Raw genomic sequence first — 17,793 nt, 5'->3', positions numbered from 1 at the left:
ATGCTTCCCCAGGCACCTACAGATGCATCGAAGGCAATACACTGTACCCAGTGAACCTCTTACGTTAAGTAAAGTGCATCCCAACCACAAACAGGCAGCACTTAAGCTGCTCAACATACGGTGCAATAGGAAGAAAAAATAAAGTTAAAAAGAATATAAGGACAGAGTATGAACAGGAAAAGAAGGAGCACATTGAAACTTAAGAGGGAGAAAGTATTGAAAAAAAAGAAAAAGACTGAAAACAAAGGAAAGCTGCAGTGGAAGTTCAGTATAGCACACCTTGATTTCTAAGTACAAAGAGGTTTAATTGTTAAGATTACTGTTAAGCAAAATGTTTTCCAAAGCTACATGAAAAACCCTATAAAAATCTACACCTTTAGCACGTGCAACGTGGACACCCCACCCACAAACACCCAGGAATTAACTCCTAAATAAAAACATCACTTTTGACCTCTGATGCCCTTCCACTCCACTCTTTCTCCTTTCCAGCTCCAAATACAAGCGCTATCAACTTGCAAATTGTGTTGGCATCATAATTAAAGTCTTAAATAAGACAGTCATGTTCTCCTCATACACCAGTGTTGCCATATCAACGTTAACATGCCTAACCTCGCTAATAAAAATAGGTCTCATACTCAGCTTAAAACACATGGAAATGACTGTCAAAGAGATCCTACTCTGGGGGTGTTACTTCAACAGTATTGGCTTTCTGGTGAGGGAGTAAAGTAGTTTGGATTTTTATCTTTAAAAATAAAATTTACCACCACGGCATCTATTGTCCCTGTTTCTCCACATAGGCTCTTCCATCTCTTCCTCCATGCAAGGAATAAATAACCAGGAGGACATACCCAGGGCACAACACTGCTACATTTGCATCTAGAAGCCAAGTAGCAGATTATTCACCGAGCCCCGCTCCTACACAAACTAGGCCACACATACGCTAAAGTGTTTTTTAGAACTGGGATGATGCATTTCACCATTATCGACTGAGAAGCCATAAAGCGATCTTTTACGGGGTAAAGTCGAGGTAAATGACTGATTATCAGAACAGGAAATGATTTAAGCATTCAGCAGAAGAAATGATATGTAATAGCAACTTGCATTTGACTCGTGAAACCACATATAAAAGAATATCAGAAGGCACCTTTTCATGAAGGTGATTTGAAGTGGCTTTTACTTCAGAAACTTGTGGCTTCTTTTATGGCATACTTGAGAAAATAAAAAAAAGCGTAAAACAGTATCTTTGTGTCTTAAAATACTCTTAAGGGAGTGCTTTTCTCCATATTCTTTAAAGCTATAAAGGAGGAACTATCCCCCACACCCTGCTGCTTCAACATCACTGGGAAGCCTTAAATGAACTAACATCCATACTTAATGGAGTACCAAATCTAAATTGTGTTTCTTCTGTACTTTAAGTAGGAGCTGCCCAGCAAAACAGAAGGAGCTGAAGAAAGAGGATGAGTTTGGAACATACAAGCTACAATAAACAAATAAACAAGCTGAGGTATTAACACTGCCCAAGATAAATTTCCTTAAGAAATACCATGCAAGAAGAATCATGAGAGTTCTGGAAGACATGGAACTACAAAGAATAAAAAAGAATATCAAGCTGTATACTCAGAGATAAATATATTTTGTATTTTATCTTCCTGCCACAACCCGCACAGAAAAGCAAGCATAACCGTGTAGAATCTCTCATCTCTAAGTGGGATGCATGCAATGGAAGTAGATACCATTGAATTTGGGAATAGATAGCAGGGAGGAAACAACTGCCCTGTACAACATTCCCCTATGGAAAATTACCTCAACTGGCTCATATTTTCCACTTAAGTTAAACACTGATAACATCCAGCATGAACTCCTCTTTCAAGTTTCTCACCACCACCACCAGTGGTATCAAAAGCACCAGTCCTCTCGCTGGGCTCAGCCAGAAAGAGCACGTAACAGAAGACAGCTTTAGCCAACATGGAATTCAGAAACATAAAGGTTTTAAACACACAGATAAGGTAGTTTGTTTCTGCCCTCGCCTCATATCAGTCCAAAGCACGAGGAAAATCTCCCACCTATGCAGTGCAACGTGAATTGCGTAAGAAAGGTGTCTTCCAGCGCACGCATGGCTCTTCCTTATGCAGTAAAAGACTTGTTTCAGTACAGTCTTATTTACAAAATTATCTTAATGAGTAAGAGGTACGGAGAGTTCACAAATCAAAATAAATCACCAGTTTAATTACACAAGCGTAACTGTCAAGCGCTGTACTTTGCTTTTATTTAGGTTTCTCATTACTACGTTCACAATCCTTTACGACGAGTGCTGTACATTACTCACACGTACACAGGTTCACAAGGTGTCAAACACACACAGACTGCCATACCTAAGCAGCATCCAGCTGACAGAAGCCATCGGTTTTACAAGCATTAACTGAGTTTTGACCGTGAGACACAAGAACATAGTTACATGTAAGAAAATAAGCCAGCCTTGTTTTCTTTTCTAAGTACCTGTAAGATAAGGACTAAGCGAGCACATCCACTTGTTTTCTGTCCTCAACTGCTTCTCCTACAGCTTGTTTCATGAATGTACTGGGGGTCCTTGCTTACAAAGGTAGCAAAGCCAAGGGGGGGACCACCCTAAGAAGGGTGGTAAAAGGGGATGCGGAGCACACAGCTCAAGGTGGGTTCTCCACTCGGTAACATCCCTTAAACCCAGATGCAGGCTCCCTCTGAGTGCATTCTTAAGCATTACAAGGATAAATTGAATTAATTAAAACAAAAATAGAGTCAGCCTTCCTATGCCAATAGAAACCACTACAACGCAATTCCCTCCTTTTCCTCACGAGGATCAGACAGATATTGAACTTTCAGCACCCTCAGAGAAGGGGCACAGAACAGTTTCATCTCCTGCCACTGGACAGCTCTAACTAGCCAAGTAGCACCGGTCCTCAGCAGAGATTTCCTAATACTTAGATTCACACCAGAATACATACCAAATGCACCAGCACTACTGACGTTCAGGTCATGGCACGGAACTACCCAAAAAACACAGGACAGCCCAGCACTTGCAGGGTACGTGCATGCTGGGAAAAAAATGTATTTGATTCACGGGAAGACAGAGGCAGGCTTCTATAGTACTCCTATAAAGACCAGCCTGGTACACCAGCCTTTGGAGAGCGCATACAGGTCTCTCCTGGACTAATGGAAACCCTAAACTTCATGGCTAATTCCTATTATTGACGGCAATAAACACCAGTTTTATCTTTCATGAATCTGAAGTTAACACTGATGGCTAACATATCGATTGGGAACTGACATTCATATTATATTACAAACAACTGACAGCCTGAACATTAGGAGATCGTTAACAATGACACGGTTGGAAATTCAGAGATAGCAGAGGCTGGTGTCTGGCATTTTGGGGGGTGTCAGTTCTTGATATAACTGCGTGCACCTAAGCACACAATGCACAACGAGATTGCCAACACCAGGGATCAAGAGCCATGGCAACAGCCCATCTGAAGAGCTGAGATGGACGGATTCCATTAAAACTCTACTTTCCTTCAAAGGGGAAGAAAAAAAAAAAAATCAAAATCAAAAGCACACAACCATCTGACCTGTACAGAAGAATCAATCACTGTACCTAGCTAACAGCAAGATTTCCAGGAAATACTGCTTTTATTTCTCTGTATGACTATTACGGCTCACTTTTGAAGTTTTGATTTAGGATTACTCTGCTTTGGAGCAGTATTTCTAGAAGGCAGTAACGCAACACTGAATATTTTGAAGAGGTCAAGTAATCTGATACGCAGCTTTTGCCTCCAGGTCAGTGGGGTTCATATCTCGCTAATGTCAGTAGTGACCAAAAGCTGTTGACATCAGACAGCTGTTCTGTGACCCACGAGGAATGAGCTAGTATTCTCAGTCCAGTTTTTCCTGGACAGGTATCCCCACCTTCACTAGCACAACCGAGCCCACGCTCTGGCTAGCAGGTCTCAGGAGTTTAAAGCAGCGTAGATAAGGAGTAGCTTTCTCAATCCTGAAAGAGAACTAAAACTTGTAAACAGCTCTGTCCGGGTGAAGGCTGCATCATACCTCTAACAAAAAAGAAAGGAATTTCAATCTGTAAATATGCCAAGTCAGCATTTGCTGCAACACTATGTTGTCCTGAGCCTTGATCCTGCAAGCATTTGAACGTACAGGTCATCTTTGAATGGTCTGATAACTGCAAGTAAGCATTGCTCCTCTACAGGAGGAAAAAATAAAAATAAATCAACAGATGAAAGATGATTTGTCTAAATTTCATGACAAAGTACATACTACGTTAAGGAGAGCACAAAAATAAATCAAAAAAAAAAAAGTACTACTCAAACTGTAACTGCATGCTGCAGATTCACATACAGGAACCCCTTTCCCTTTAACTCCAAAGAATACAATTTTGCCAGCTTTACCAAGGGTTAATTTGCTTCTGAAAACTTAACGTGACACACAGACTTGAATTTCTTCTTTGCACCCCTCATTGCACAACCATCCCAGATCTGCAAATTTCACTCAAACTGTCAGATGTAATCGTGCACCAATGGCATAACAGAGGAGAGAGAAGACCAAAACCTTATAAGCATTAGGGACTCCTCAGCCATCTTCCCCTTCTCCCAAAAGCACGTTTTATTTGGGACTGCAATCAGTTTAAGCACAGTTCAGAAGATTCAATAAGCAATGCAAAATGAGCGTGAGATGCAGTTCTCGCCTAGAGAAATATCCCACTCCTCGGTATGCTCGATTGTTTCGGGCAAAGAAAAAGCCAAGGAGCCCACAAGAGCCCACCTAAGAGGCAGCACGCAGCCACGAGCAACCTGCAGGCAGCTGCTGGAGCTGGAACCTCCCCGAGCGCACCCATCGTTGCGTAACGCTGCCTGGCCGGGGCTTTCACCGGCCAGCTCAGAACTGTTGTTAGAAGGAGACATCTCCTGTCATGCACCAGCAAATCGAAAAGGCTTAACGCACACACACGCATAAATAAATAAAAAAAAAAATGAACAAGCCAAATAACAACAACAAAACAACCAACTGCACGCATGCAGGCGGAAAAGAGCTTAAGCCAGAGCTTACATCCATATGCTACAAACATCTCCTTTCCAAATTAAGTTAAAATATCACATGAAATGAAACCTTAAAAAAATAAAATAAAAATAAAGTTGTTTTCACGGTTCTATCTCAGCACCATCAGAAACCCTGGTCTGCCTTCTACAGTATCAGGGCTCTCTGGCTATTTGCATAGGAGCTAACAAGGTGTTATTTCCTTTATTATTTTTGTTTCTTATTCATTTTAACATTGTAAGCCCATTCCAGTTGCTCACCTCAAGAAAGCACAAGTGACATCCCATGGAAAAGAAACAAGGCAACCTCTTCCTATCCCCATTATCACCACCAATTGTTTTCTTACTAGATTTCCTTACAGTCTATATGAAGGCACTGTGGAGTGCCTATGATACAGCAAAGAATAATCCTATTAAGAAATCAGTTTACTGTGTGCTACCCTCGCCAGGTACTATTTTAAGACCTTGAAAAGAACTCACTATCTAATAAAAAAATGAACTGGTTAAACAAATCTTCATGTGACACAGTGACACAAGACAACAGTTACCAGCGGAGATGAAGAGACACCCAAGCAGCATTTCGGTTTTGTTCAATACTTTCTCAGTTTAACAAAGTCGATTTCTAATTGCATTATAAAATTATTCACGCAATACTGCTGAGTTTTCTAAGAAAATGATGCTTTGAGATATTACGAACGTATTAGCGTGTGTAAAAAAAAAAATGCAAGAGAGTGGTTGCTGACAAAACCCATTAAGATGCAAACCACTGGGGGGTTTGTCAATATGGAGATAGCAGTTCCAATTCTGCAGCAATTCTTACTCATGCTGAACACCTACTTTAGTCAAAGGAAGTTCTGTCACACACGCGATCAGGACGTTTGGTCATGTGTCAGGAACAAGGCAGATTTTAAAACAAGTCCAAAAAAAAAAAAAAAAAAAAGGCAGCCACCCCATAACGGCGATGAAGCCTTCCCAATAGGGTTTGTTGTACCTAGAGAGGATATGCATCAGCTAAACAGAGCTGCTTCAGGTCTCTGAAGCCTGCTTCTGGTGTAATATAACTGATTGTTATAAATATTCCGGGTATTAGAAGATAAATTTCCAAGCCACTTTAAAAAAAAAAAAAAGTGTCATGGTTGCAATTGCATTTCTTACGACATCTGCAATTCCATTTGGAGGAAAAAGGGTAAAAAAAAATAATAATAAAAGGGGGAAAAAGGCAATAGGAAGCGTAAATATAAACCTCCAAATAATAACACGGTAAATAACATTTACATGGAAGCTTTGGCTTTGGCTCGTGGAAATGGGGAAGCGCTGATGTACCGGGGCCGCCTTCCCTTGCAGCCCCGCGGGCCGGGGGAGGCTGCGGGCTGCCGGGGGCTGCGTGCTGCCCGGCACCGGGGGATACCCTCGTCGAGGAGCCCTCGGTGGCCGAACCGGGAGGAGGAGGAGGAGGAGGAGGAGGAAGGGGGATGCCCGGCGGAGCTCCCCCTCGCTCTGCAGCCAGCCCTGCGCAGCCTGGGCGAGGAGAGGGGGGGCCGCGCTGCAGCGGGGGGACCCCCCCGGCCCCAAACGCCGTGCTGAACCCCCTCCCCCGACCCCAACCCGCGGGGTGAGCCCCCCCACACGCCCCCGACCCCCGCGGCGAGCCCCCCGAGCGGCGGGGAGGGCGATACCCCGTCGCGGCACCCACCTTTCACCACCCTGTCCGTCGTCGACAGCTTGGGGTCGGTGGCCTTGTGCTCCGACATGTCGGCCGGGCGGCGGCCGCCGCTGCGGGCAGGGCTCCGGCTCCTCCGAGGTGGCCCGAAGTTGCCGCGTCCCGCTGGGTCGGCGCTGCCTTCCTCCCTCCTCCTCCTCCTCCTCCTCCGACCTCCGGCGGCGGATTATCCCCCGCTCCCCGCTGCTGGAGGCGGCCGGCTTCTCCCCCCGCGCAGAACCAGGCAAGTGTCAGCAGGCACCAGCGGCACCAGGCACAGCCCCGAGCCGGCGGCGGCGGCCAGGTTGCAAACGCAGCAGCCCTGCGCTTCCTTCCTCCGCGGCGCAGCGCCGGCTCCTCCTCCTCCTCCTCCTCCTCCTCCTCCTCCTTAAGGTCAGGATCCGTCTCCCCTCCCTTCCCCCCCCGCCCGCCCCGCGGGCTCTCCCCGCTCAGCCTCTCCGCTCCCCGCAGCCCCGCTCCTCCGCTCCCCCCGTCCCCGCCGCTCCGGCCCCGGCCCCGGCCCCGGCCCCGCTGCCGGCTCCGCGCCGCCCTCCCGGCCCCGCTCCCCTCCGCGCCGCCATTGGCCGCGCCCCGCTGCCAGTCACTGTCAGGTAGCGCCTCCCGCCCGCCCACCGCGGGGCCGCCCAGGTGCGCCCCGGCCGGGGCCGCCGACGCCTCGCGGCCCTGCCGCAGCGCCCCGCAGCGGGGGCTCTGGGGGCTCGGTGTGGGGGAGCCCGCCGCCCCTCGTCCCTGTGGGTGCCCCGAAGGCAGGCTTCGTGCCTCTGCCGGCAACCCCCAGCCCCGCGGTGGGTGCCGCGTAGGGCTTGTTGGTGCGTGTTTGGCGAGGAGGAGCTCGTTTTTGGGGCTGAGCGGTTCCGGTTGGGTTTTTGCGCTGTGGGGTTTAATTAAAGAGGAGAAATGGGGCGCGCCTCTTCGGGGAGAGGGGTGTTTAGAGAGCTCTTGTTGAACAACTCCTGTGTAGGTGAGCCAAGAAGCCAGAGACACCTTGCCCGGCTCCCCGTTTCCCTCCGGGGTGACGTTCGAGTTGCTTGGTTAGCAGATATTATTGCTTCAGAAAGCCACAAAGAAAATAACATGGCAGTTATGACACATATTCTCAGCTTTGATTTGCCTGGCGTTTCTAGGGGATGTTTGGTTGGCCATCCTTGTGGTATTTTCCCTGAACATGAGAAGGCATCGTACGTGACTGGCCTTCAGTACAACGGCATGAGTCTTGTTCCAACAGCCGTGGTGAGCTCCTTGTGGTGCCACCATCCTCTGGTCCCATGAACATGAGAACAAGGCACCCATCTGCGATTCCTCTCACAGCGGTAACACAACAATAAGAAACAAATCCAGTGTTCAAGCAAGGTATTTCCTATACACCCAAATAAACCCCAGAGCCCACATCAGGTACATATAAAGCTCCCCACATGCTAAGCATACTTTGTGAAGCACCAAGCACACAGAAGAGCCTGGGCAGAAATGCCCCACACCTTCATCCTGGCTGCTGGGAGGCACTGCTTAGCGGCACTTGGACACAGAAGGAGAAGCAGCACGTCAGGAATGCAGTATGGCCAGTAAATTCAGGTATTGCATACGCCTTGTGGGCCACAACTTCATGAGACGCAGAGGACCAGTTTGGATCCGTTCTTGTGTGACTGCAGGCTGTTTGCATGAGTCATTTGGATTCTTGATAGACTGCAATAACAGAGACTCTGGGTCTCCAGCTTACACTTGCTCCCCCATTAGTCACAGGACAAGACTTCAGCTCTGATTTTTTTTCAACAAGTAATTATGACTATTGTTGCAGCTATATAAGGACATTTAGTGTCACAACTCCGGCACCTTCCTAGGAATTCTGAAGGCCATCTAGAACTTCTTTTAGCATTTCTCCTTTGCTTCAAAGTTTTTAGTTATAATATGCCATCCAGGCCAGGTGAGGTTCTCTCATTTTATCTTGTGGAGGGAGGGTCTTGTTTATGCATTTGTTGCATTTAGTCTTCCTTTCCAAGGTAGAATCCCCATTGCAGGTATTTTCTTCATAACAAGTTTTCAGATAAGTTTACATAAGACAAAGATGAGTACCACTGCCAAGGACCGCATATCATACCTCTGCAATACATGGTATAGTTAAGATTCAGATCACAGGTAAAAGACCTCATCACCACTTTGTCTTGGTCTGGTGCAGTCTTAACCTCATGGCTTGTTTCAGCAGCATTTGTAAATTCCTTATCCTTGCCATGAGGGAAGGAAAGAAAGAGACAAAAATCAGAGAACACCTTCTTTGTTCTCTTGTAATGGTAACAAAGTTGAAAAATTCTGTATTTCGGATCCATGTTAGTAGTAAAGGTTGTGTAACTTCCTTAGTACTTAAATGTTTCTTTTCCCCCCATCTGCACAGCTTCTTCCTTCATCTTTTTCTCACAAAGACCTCCTTTACCATAGAGGGATTTCTTTTTCATGGGATCTGAGTTCTATTGGATTCCTTTATTTCATTTAACAGGAGGAGAACATGGAGATACCTCTGAATGGAAACAACATGGTCCGTGGATTTCTGGGCAAATTCTAACACATTTGACTTCTCGCATCAGGAAACCTTAGTAGCATTGTTAGTCATTTCATCCCCTAGTAGAATGGAAGCCCAGCATTATAAACTGGAAGCTCTGATCTTCTGATCACAGGTTTTGGAGACAAGGTCTGTGAGAGCTGGGGGTAGGGCAGAGAAGGGGAAGAGGGATTTTTTTCAAGTCTGAAATAAGCCAGTCCCTACCTCTTCACCTCATATGAGCAATTCTTTTCCATTTTAGCAGAGATGTGACAATTCTTTTAAGCACACAGCAGCTCCAGAAAGCAGCAGCACCCACCTGAAGTGGAAGGAGGAATAAATGACCACGCAATGAGAAGGCAGTCGTTTTAGGTCAAGTGTTTCATGATGATGTACGGGCTAATAGACTCCAAACCTTGTCATGTGTCCCATGAAAAATCAGTGGTCAAGTTGCCTGGACTTTATTTCAGCAGCAAGCTGAAGATTATTCTCTAGAAATGTAACCATATGTTTGCACACTGACTCAACCAATTAAGATCCTGTTTAAAAGTATTGATTGTAAGAGATAGCATTTTAAATTTTAATCATTATTATTAGAGAAAAACTGTTCTAACTGCAGGGAGTCTGTCCTTCACACATTAGCTTTAGCCCCTGGAAGTTCTGGCTTCACATATGATAAATGTAACTTGGGCAGTATTTTGGAAGTAAAGGGAACTGCGAGAGTGTGCTTGAATATTATGATGGCTGCATGGAAAATATGTGCAGCGAGGTTAGTCTGGATACCAGTGTTTCCTTAACTGATTATTTTCCTGATTATTTTTTTAAATAAGAGAGATTTGTAATTGTTTCAGTTTACTTCCCTGCACTATAAAAAGTGATGGGATTCTTAACACCTGTGTATCGAAGTCTATTGCATAGGCCATAATGTCTACAACACAGCTGTCCACAAGATTAAAACTGTTACTAGCCTATGTTGACAGGGCATTTCTAGGAGATATGCAGAACCCAAGGCTGAACTTCACAGTGCTGACTACAAGCACCTAAAACTTCCAAAAGGCCAACGTTCATCTACATCTGACAAAAGTAAATTTGACACCAAGTGCCTTGGAAGGCCAATATAACTTATTGGTGCCATTTGGTTCTGTTACGTCCAAGAGAGGAAATTCACGTCGGTGTAGAGAGCCTTTACAGCAATGTAGATCACTCTTAAAAGGGCCAAGGGGCACCATCCGATGGTGTTCTTGACAAATGGTTTCCCACACTTCTTCTACCTCAATACACAAGAGGGAGCTAGATAAAGGGCCTGTAGCAGGTAACAGTTCTTCGTTTCATCTAAACACGTTCTGCCCAGCTTGCAAAGAGATGGCAAGTTCAGATGGCAAAACACAAGCCACGTAATCCATCACTTAATGCATTCTTTGGGTTCCCCGTGTGTGATCCTCATGCATCCAGTGCAGGCACTTAACCTGTCGCATGGTCAGCCTCTCTGGAGCTTTGCATGTTTTCCCCCTGCACGCATCTGTTAGGCTCAGCTGTTTCTATAGGTTCTGGATTTGGTCCTGAAGCTATCAGCAGATTTTATACATGCTGTTAACGATACTGTGCCCGGTTTAGAAAGCAAAGAAAAATAGACAATTTTACAGAGTCATAGAGGGGATGCTACCAGAATGATTCGTGCTGGAATAAAATATAAGCAGTGGCATCAGGAATGCTGGAGAGGGAAGGCAGGTTAGCTCCAAATTCCAAGATGATGAATCTGCATGGAAAACAGTAACAAATGGTGCTATGAGCAATTATACAGAGCCTAACTGACATTTAGAAAGAGTCAACAGATAGTAATAAAAAAGAACACAAGTGAAAGATAATAACTTTGAGCCCTGGAAACAGTCATACCCCCTGCAAAAACTAGCCTGCTTGCAGTAGGTTTCAATATAAAAGAAGCACAGCTATGGTCATCCAAGGCTGCGAATGAAAATCTGCATTTGGATTCAGCCTCTGGTGCAAAACAGATCCACAAGCCGTGCCTGTCATCCCAAGCAGCATGCAGACCCAAGACAAATCATGCCAAGGTCTTCCATCTGCCCCCTTTCCAACACTGCAGACACATCAGGTAATGCAGGTTTCTTACCCTGCAGTTTCAGATTTCTTAAGAGGCCCATATCTTCAGCAGGCTAACTACTGTATTAAGCTCAAAGGTGAAGACCAAGTTAGAATTAAGTTTGGGGCTAAATACTGAAGCCAGCATAAGAATAAGTCAGGAGACCAGAGAAGCAAAGAGTCTACCAAACTGAGGAGCATGGTCAGAAAGCCATAGAGCCAGAAGTTTGAAAATCTCTGTTCTAAGATAAGTCAGGGCTGGAACAAGGTGAGGTCTAGGAGACTAACACAAAGGAGACAGGAACCGGGGATCAAGACTAAGCAAACAGGAATGAAAAGCAGGAGAGACAGAAGCAAAACTACAGCCAAGTGGCACTGCAGACTGCCAAGAGCAACTGGTGGAGTTGTCTGACACATCTGCTGTTAGAGGAAATTAGCCAAGCCTTAGCTCCTGCACAGCTGGGCCACAGTCCCGGTCGCCCTACTGCATCCAGCTGCAGGGACTGTAGCCCAGGCAGAGCCCGACAGTGTGGACAATTGTGCACCAGCTTAAAGCTGGACCTGCAGGAGTAGCTCGTCCCTATAAATTTACTGGTGCAAGCAGCAGATTCAACTTGGTGTATGTATCCAGTGCAAATCCACTGCCCTGATTCGCCAAAATATCTTTAAAATTATAGCTTTAATTAAACGCTGCAAGTTTGTGCATTGGAAAGGGCTTAGTGTAGAAGCAATAGATGTATTTGATGGCAGGCAGCAGTGCCAAGGTTCCCAAAAGTGGAAAGACATCCCCTCGTCTCCCCCTGCTGGCCTGAGCATCCAGGAGCAGAGTGCCTGGGAGCAGCCGCCTCCTCTGCCTCGCCTGTGCCAGCACTTGGAGAAGCTGCAGGAGGGGACCCTTGGGAGCAGCCTCCAACATCAAACCGTTCTCAAGATGCTGGCAACGGCTTAAAACCACAGTCCTGCTATCAAGAATTAGTCATTTGCTCCCAGGGAGTTCATCCTGCAGGCTCTGGTTCTTAATTAGGCGCTGCTCTTAATGGGAGGCTACAGAATACAGAATTTCACATTGGGCCTTAAGATGTTATCCCCGTGAATATTAAAATCTCCCAGAAAAAAAAAAATATATATATATATATATAAATTAAGAAAGGAATGGAAGAAAAGCTCATTCATTTTTTAAGATGTACTTGCAGCAGCAAACATCACGACAGACAGATGCCTGCTTAGAGAGAAAGGAACAGCATTTGAAGGAAATGGGAACAGCAAAGTAACGAGACACACGTTCAGTTCGTGTTATAGTCATCCCCTATCTGGTTAATTTAACTATGGCGTGGAATTAAAAACTACCAGCCGTAGGAGCAGCTGACGAGATTCTGAAGCAAAATGGGATGCTCAGCCTGTTTAATACCCAGGATGCCTTTCTGCCTCCTTTTTCAGGAGCAATGCTGTTGTCAGAGACAAAAGGACAAGGAGGAATGCATGTAGTTGTTTTTGCAGGAGTAGAGCCTTATTTGTTTTCATAAAGGTGCCATGGTTTATTATTTATTTTTGCTGTCTTCTGCTGCCAGAAAGCAGTACAGGCTAAAGCCCTGCTCCTGTAAAGGTAACATGCATGGAACACATCCTGGAGTAAATGATTTATTCAAGTGCCATCGGTGCCAACCGAGGGCTCGGTGGTAGCAAGCAGACCATAACTGGTGCTAGGGGTGAGATCACAAATAAGTTAATACCCAAGAAACAAACACTGAAAAATTCAATTTAATTGCCAAAAACTCCCAGAATATAAAGCAGCTTGTGATGTATTATTTAAAGCAGCGTGGTGAATACGAAAAGAAACAACAGACTAGAATGTGTTTTCTGTACTGGCCTCCTGTGCTATGCCTTTTCCTAGGAAGTTTGTTATGGAAAGAAAGGACAGAACAACCTGATCTCTGAACGTGTGTCCATAAAATTCCCAAATATTTAGAAAGCAAAACACTGAAACCTGGAGATTACCGTACAGTTTAAGGAGCTCTAATGAATACAGTTGTTGTCTTGAATTAAATGTAGCTGACTTATTCAGATTGGTTTAGTGGCAGCATTACAAAATATAAAAATCTTCAATTAATTTTCAGTCAGACTGGTCATAATTTATACACTGAGAATCCAGACTCCTACTTACCCCAAGGCTTTAAATTGCTGTAAGATGCAAAGCTGCTTTATAATGGTTATAAGTTACACTTGCACTCACTTAAAATCCATTTTGTATTCCCGGGGTGATGAAGAGCGGCCCTAATGTAAGGCAGAACCAGGTTTCTAATTGACTACCAACATTCTCAACCAGAGCTGCACGTTCAGGGCTGCGGGCTTAACCAACTGCTGCACGGGGACTCCCTCACCGCACCGGTGCCCTGCTGGTCCCCCACGGCTTTCCTGCAGGGCAGCCTGCAGGATCAGGTGTTAATATCCTTAAACAGTAGCAGAAAAGTCAACAACCAAACACCCCCCTTCTCCCACGTGCACCTGCGTCATTTAAAAACATCAACCTCGGGCACGCCACAGAACATCCTTTCAATCATATTTTAATCAAAATTGCTTTTCAGCTTCTCGAGTTTTATGTAAGAATCACATGAGCTGCTTTAATCTTTCCTCCTCCTCCCTCACTCCTCAAAAGAAAGTTTCAGTGCTCTGTGCTTACTCAAAGAATGGCATTCAGCACAGCAACAGACACGTAAATCTTCTGAATTGCTAAAAAAGTGTTACCGAGAGGCTGGTATAGCTCTAGATGATGACAATCAAGTGCACAGGACTGGGGAAGGCAGTTGAAAAGCACTCAGATAATATATTTTCTGTTTAAAATGTCCTTATTGGTACAGGGCACATCCATTCTATAAATAGATGTGCCCTACAGGATAGGGCAATTTCATCATCTTGACTTTAATGGTTTGTGAAAATAATTTAAACCGTAAGCCAGGAACAGATATTAACATTATTCAAAACTATGAAGATGTTGCTTATTGAGTGTAAGTAAATATCTTTCAGTTATTCTCGCCATCTTAACATTGCCAATAAAGCTAGCACTTGTGTTAGTTGCTTTGTATGACACTGCGTTCTGCCTAAGAAGGAAATATTTCTCTAACTCTCCTGGAGTTCACAGTTATCCCAAGAGTAATGACTTCTTGCTGGTTGTCTTCCAAAGGATGTTGTCAGCCCCTCAGTAGTTCATTTCGGGTGAAAATAACCCTTGAGCCGTGGCCAGGCCAAGATCATATACCAAATAAGTCCCATTAAAATCTTCAGATAAGGCCTAAGTGATATTTAAGTACTCTAGCACCAGCCTTCTGCTCGGTAGCAAATTCATCTCATATCTGCAAAGATGGGTTTGCTCTGGGTTAAAAACTAGCAAGGGCTTAGCCTGGCCTCAGTGTGGGGACCGGTGAGGCCAGCTCCAAAATCCCAGCGAGTAGCCCAGGAGACACAGGCCCTGCCCGATTCTCGTAAGTTTTCCACTTGAGCATGTCAGCAGGATCACAGCCATCCTGCTGGAGGATCTGGACGTCATTGCAGCACAGCAGTCCCTGGAGATTCAAAGGCCAGGAGCAGTGCTGACACCGTGGCTGGTGCTGAACAGGGAGTGCTAGCACCACGTGCTTGGGTCCTGTTCTCCCTCGCTGGGGAGCAGGGTGTAGAGAGAGCAGCCATGTCCCATCCACACATACACCCATTGCAGGCCACAGGTTTACATTAAAGAGCAAGGGGCAGGAGATGAGTCAGAAAAAAGTGATTGCTGCGATGCAGGTAAACAGTTAAATGTGGTCTACCAATACACTGAGATCCTACCAGACAGCAGATGGTCTGAGGAGTGGGTCATGACCTCCATCACTTCACTAAAAAGCTTGCCTTTTGCCCCGTCCAGACTTTGGTTGAGCTGACACCTTTTATTCTTGCTCCGATTTCTTCTAGGTGTTGGGTCAGCTGGAAAAAAGGTCTTGTTCCTTCTGGAAAGAAGCGAGACAAATGGATGTTTCCAGCACCATATAATTAGAGTGCAAAGCATGGCCACAGATAAAATATAGATGCATGTAAAATATGGGAACCAGACCTTCTGCCTTGCTAATGCAATTATTCATACGCATGGCAACACAAATATGCTGTGGAAGGGAATCTGTGTCAGTGATAATGTTTGCTCGGATATTCGCTTGCATATTCATGGGCTCAGATGGAGAATATGCAGTGGGAAGTGATTGGTCCACCTCCTTCCATTTCTGTGTCCTCAAAATCTCCCTCCTTTGTTTTCCTTTCTTCTTTTTCTTTCCTTTTATTGTTTTTCTTCTTATTATTGTTATTAATTATTATTATTATTTCCCATCCCCCCATTTCAGAAGTACCTGGAAGAGTATTTCAGACAAGCTTTCTAACAGCATGATTCCTCTTAATAATGCAGATTGCACCGTGCACATACAATCCTTTGCTCCTAGAAGAATCTTTGTAATGGCCAATTAGGGCTGCTGGGCCTTTTCTGCCTTCCCTTTTCTCTCATTTTCTCCTTCTCTTTTTCTTTCTCTCTCCTTCTCTCTCTCTCTTTTCCTTCTTTCCCTCCCCTCCTTTCTTTTTGTCTTTCCGCTCATCTTCTTAGCTCTGTTACAGCCCCTGGCAGGCAGTGATAGGGAAGGATGAAGAAGGCCCTACTGTGACATTTTCCAGAGATTCTTTCCCAGGAAGGAGCCATTTCACAGCATTCCCAGAATATACTCTCATAGTGTCCAGAAACACTTTCCAAAGTATTCTGGAGACTCTTAATCTTAAACTCCATTACTGCAAGTGATCTCCAATTTCTCCCCATCTCCCGTGTACTTTGAATGATTTCAGGCTTTCTTTGGCCAATGTTTTTGAAGTATCTACCAAAATACATTTGCAGGTAAAATCTGACTACGTAGCTCACAAGCAGAGGGGAAGCTTAATAAATCTATTGTTTCTCCGTTTAAAAAAAAAAAAAAAAAAAAGGAAGAAATTGCTAATACTGCTCTAAATACATAGTCACTGCCAACAGTAACACACATAGCAGCCAGCTTCCATCTGCATTGAGATTTCCCAGACAAGCTGTACGGTATCGCTCCAGAAACTGCTAAGCCTTGGCAATAATCAAAAGATTGGTGGGGAGACACTGCAGAGGCGTTGGATAAAGTTAATCGGGCAGGCCAGTGGAACAGATACAAGCACAAAAGTGAGGGAGAAGCAGCTGCTGACCCACCAGTGACAGACAGCAGCCTTTTTTACTCTGAAGCTCTGCGTATTTTGCTGGTCGTCAGAGAGAGCCTATTCATCTATATGATGTTAATATTTTCATATTATATAAGAATATATCATTCATACATAACGCTCATGCTATGTGAAGATCATATAGGAAAGCTCTTATGAATAAATGCTCAAAAAATTAAATTTACTTTCTCCTAAGAGTATGCTGAATGCCCAAGTGAAGGAGGAAAAAGGCTTATAATTTCTTGTATTCAGCAGCATAGAGATGCTTTTGAGCCTTTTGTTTACTTTATATTAGACTAAGAGTATATATTTATTATAATTCAGGGCATCTCCTTTCATTCCTGCTACTTCCTGGTAGGATTTATCCTTTCAGTGCTCTAAAAGCTACCATTTGGCATCTTCCATAATTGCTTATGCAGAAGGGCAGGAACACTAACACCCTTCTTTCTACCTTACTCACCAACCACAGAGCATTGTTTCCTTTCCTTGCACAGATATACATAAGTAATCGGCAGCAAGAGAGCTTCACATTTCACATTCAAAGATGCAGTGCCTGGAAGCCAAACGCAGCAAAATTCAAACTGGGGACAAGACACACGTCTTTAACAGTGTGGGTAATTAACCATTGGAATTGTTTGCCCTGGAATGTGCTTTGACACTTGGAGCTCTCCCATCAAGGCTGGATGTCTACAAAAAGATGCCGACCGCTTCGATTGCAAGATACTGAGCTTGGTGCAGGAACCTCTGGCCTTGTTATGCAGAAGGTTAGACTAGACAGTCCCTAGGGCTTTAGTGGCTAGGAAACAAATACAGAAACACAGTCAAATGTAAAACACAGTTTGCACAAATGCTGGTAATACACACTATTTATGAATTCACTTTGCTGAGTATTTCAAGCACTTGAACTTCAAATGAGCTTTCTGTGGGTATCCGCACAACTCATACCAGAATATACAACATACACACCAGAAAGTGTACAACTGGGAGACAGCACGGCTTCAGGTGCCACCAAGGCAAAATTCCCATAAAATGTAAAGCCTGTGTCGGCACACTTTTATTCTTGTATTCTTTTTCCTACTCAGTTCTTTTTAATAGCCTGAAAGTGAAGAAATGCTCTCCAGAAGCAG

General features: G+C 44.7%; 1 protein-coding gene across 3 annotated transcripts in view; it reads right to left on the bottom strand.

Annotated features, from left to right (window-relative positions):
• PPP3CA (protein phosphatase 3 catalytic subunit alpha) overlaps window positions 1-7,196 on the bottom strand; it is a 197,717-nt gene extending 190,521 nt beyond the window's left edge. Inside the window, exon 1 of one of the 3 annotated variants that reach the window (XM_040554881.1) lies at window positions 6,778-7,196. In XM_040554881.1, coding sequence (XP_040410815.1) covers window positions 6,778-6,835 — 58 coding nt within the window. In that variant the 5' untranslated portion in view covers window positions 6,836-7,196. Of the gene's footprint in view, window positions 1-5,921; window positions 5,940-6,777 lie in introns of those variants that run through there. The other 2 variants (XM_040554880.1, XM_040554882.1) reach the window with 2 other exon arrangements.
• Between the last annotated feature and the right edge of the window lie 10,597 nt (window positions 7,197-17,793).

This window comes from Cygnus olor, chromosome 4 (assembly GCF_009769625.2).
Source record: "Cygnus olor isolate bCygOlo1 chromosome 4, bCygOlo1.pri.v2, whole genome shotgun sequence".
NCBI classification, from domain to species: Eukaryota; Metazoa; Chordata; class Aves; order Anseriformes; family Anatidae; genus Cygnus; species Cygnus olor.
The sequence above is the reverse complement of the archived record's forward strand: the minus strand, read 5'-3'. Positions and strand labels throughout refer to the sequence as shown.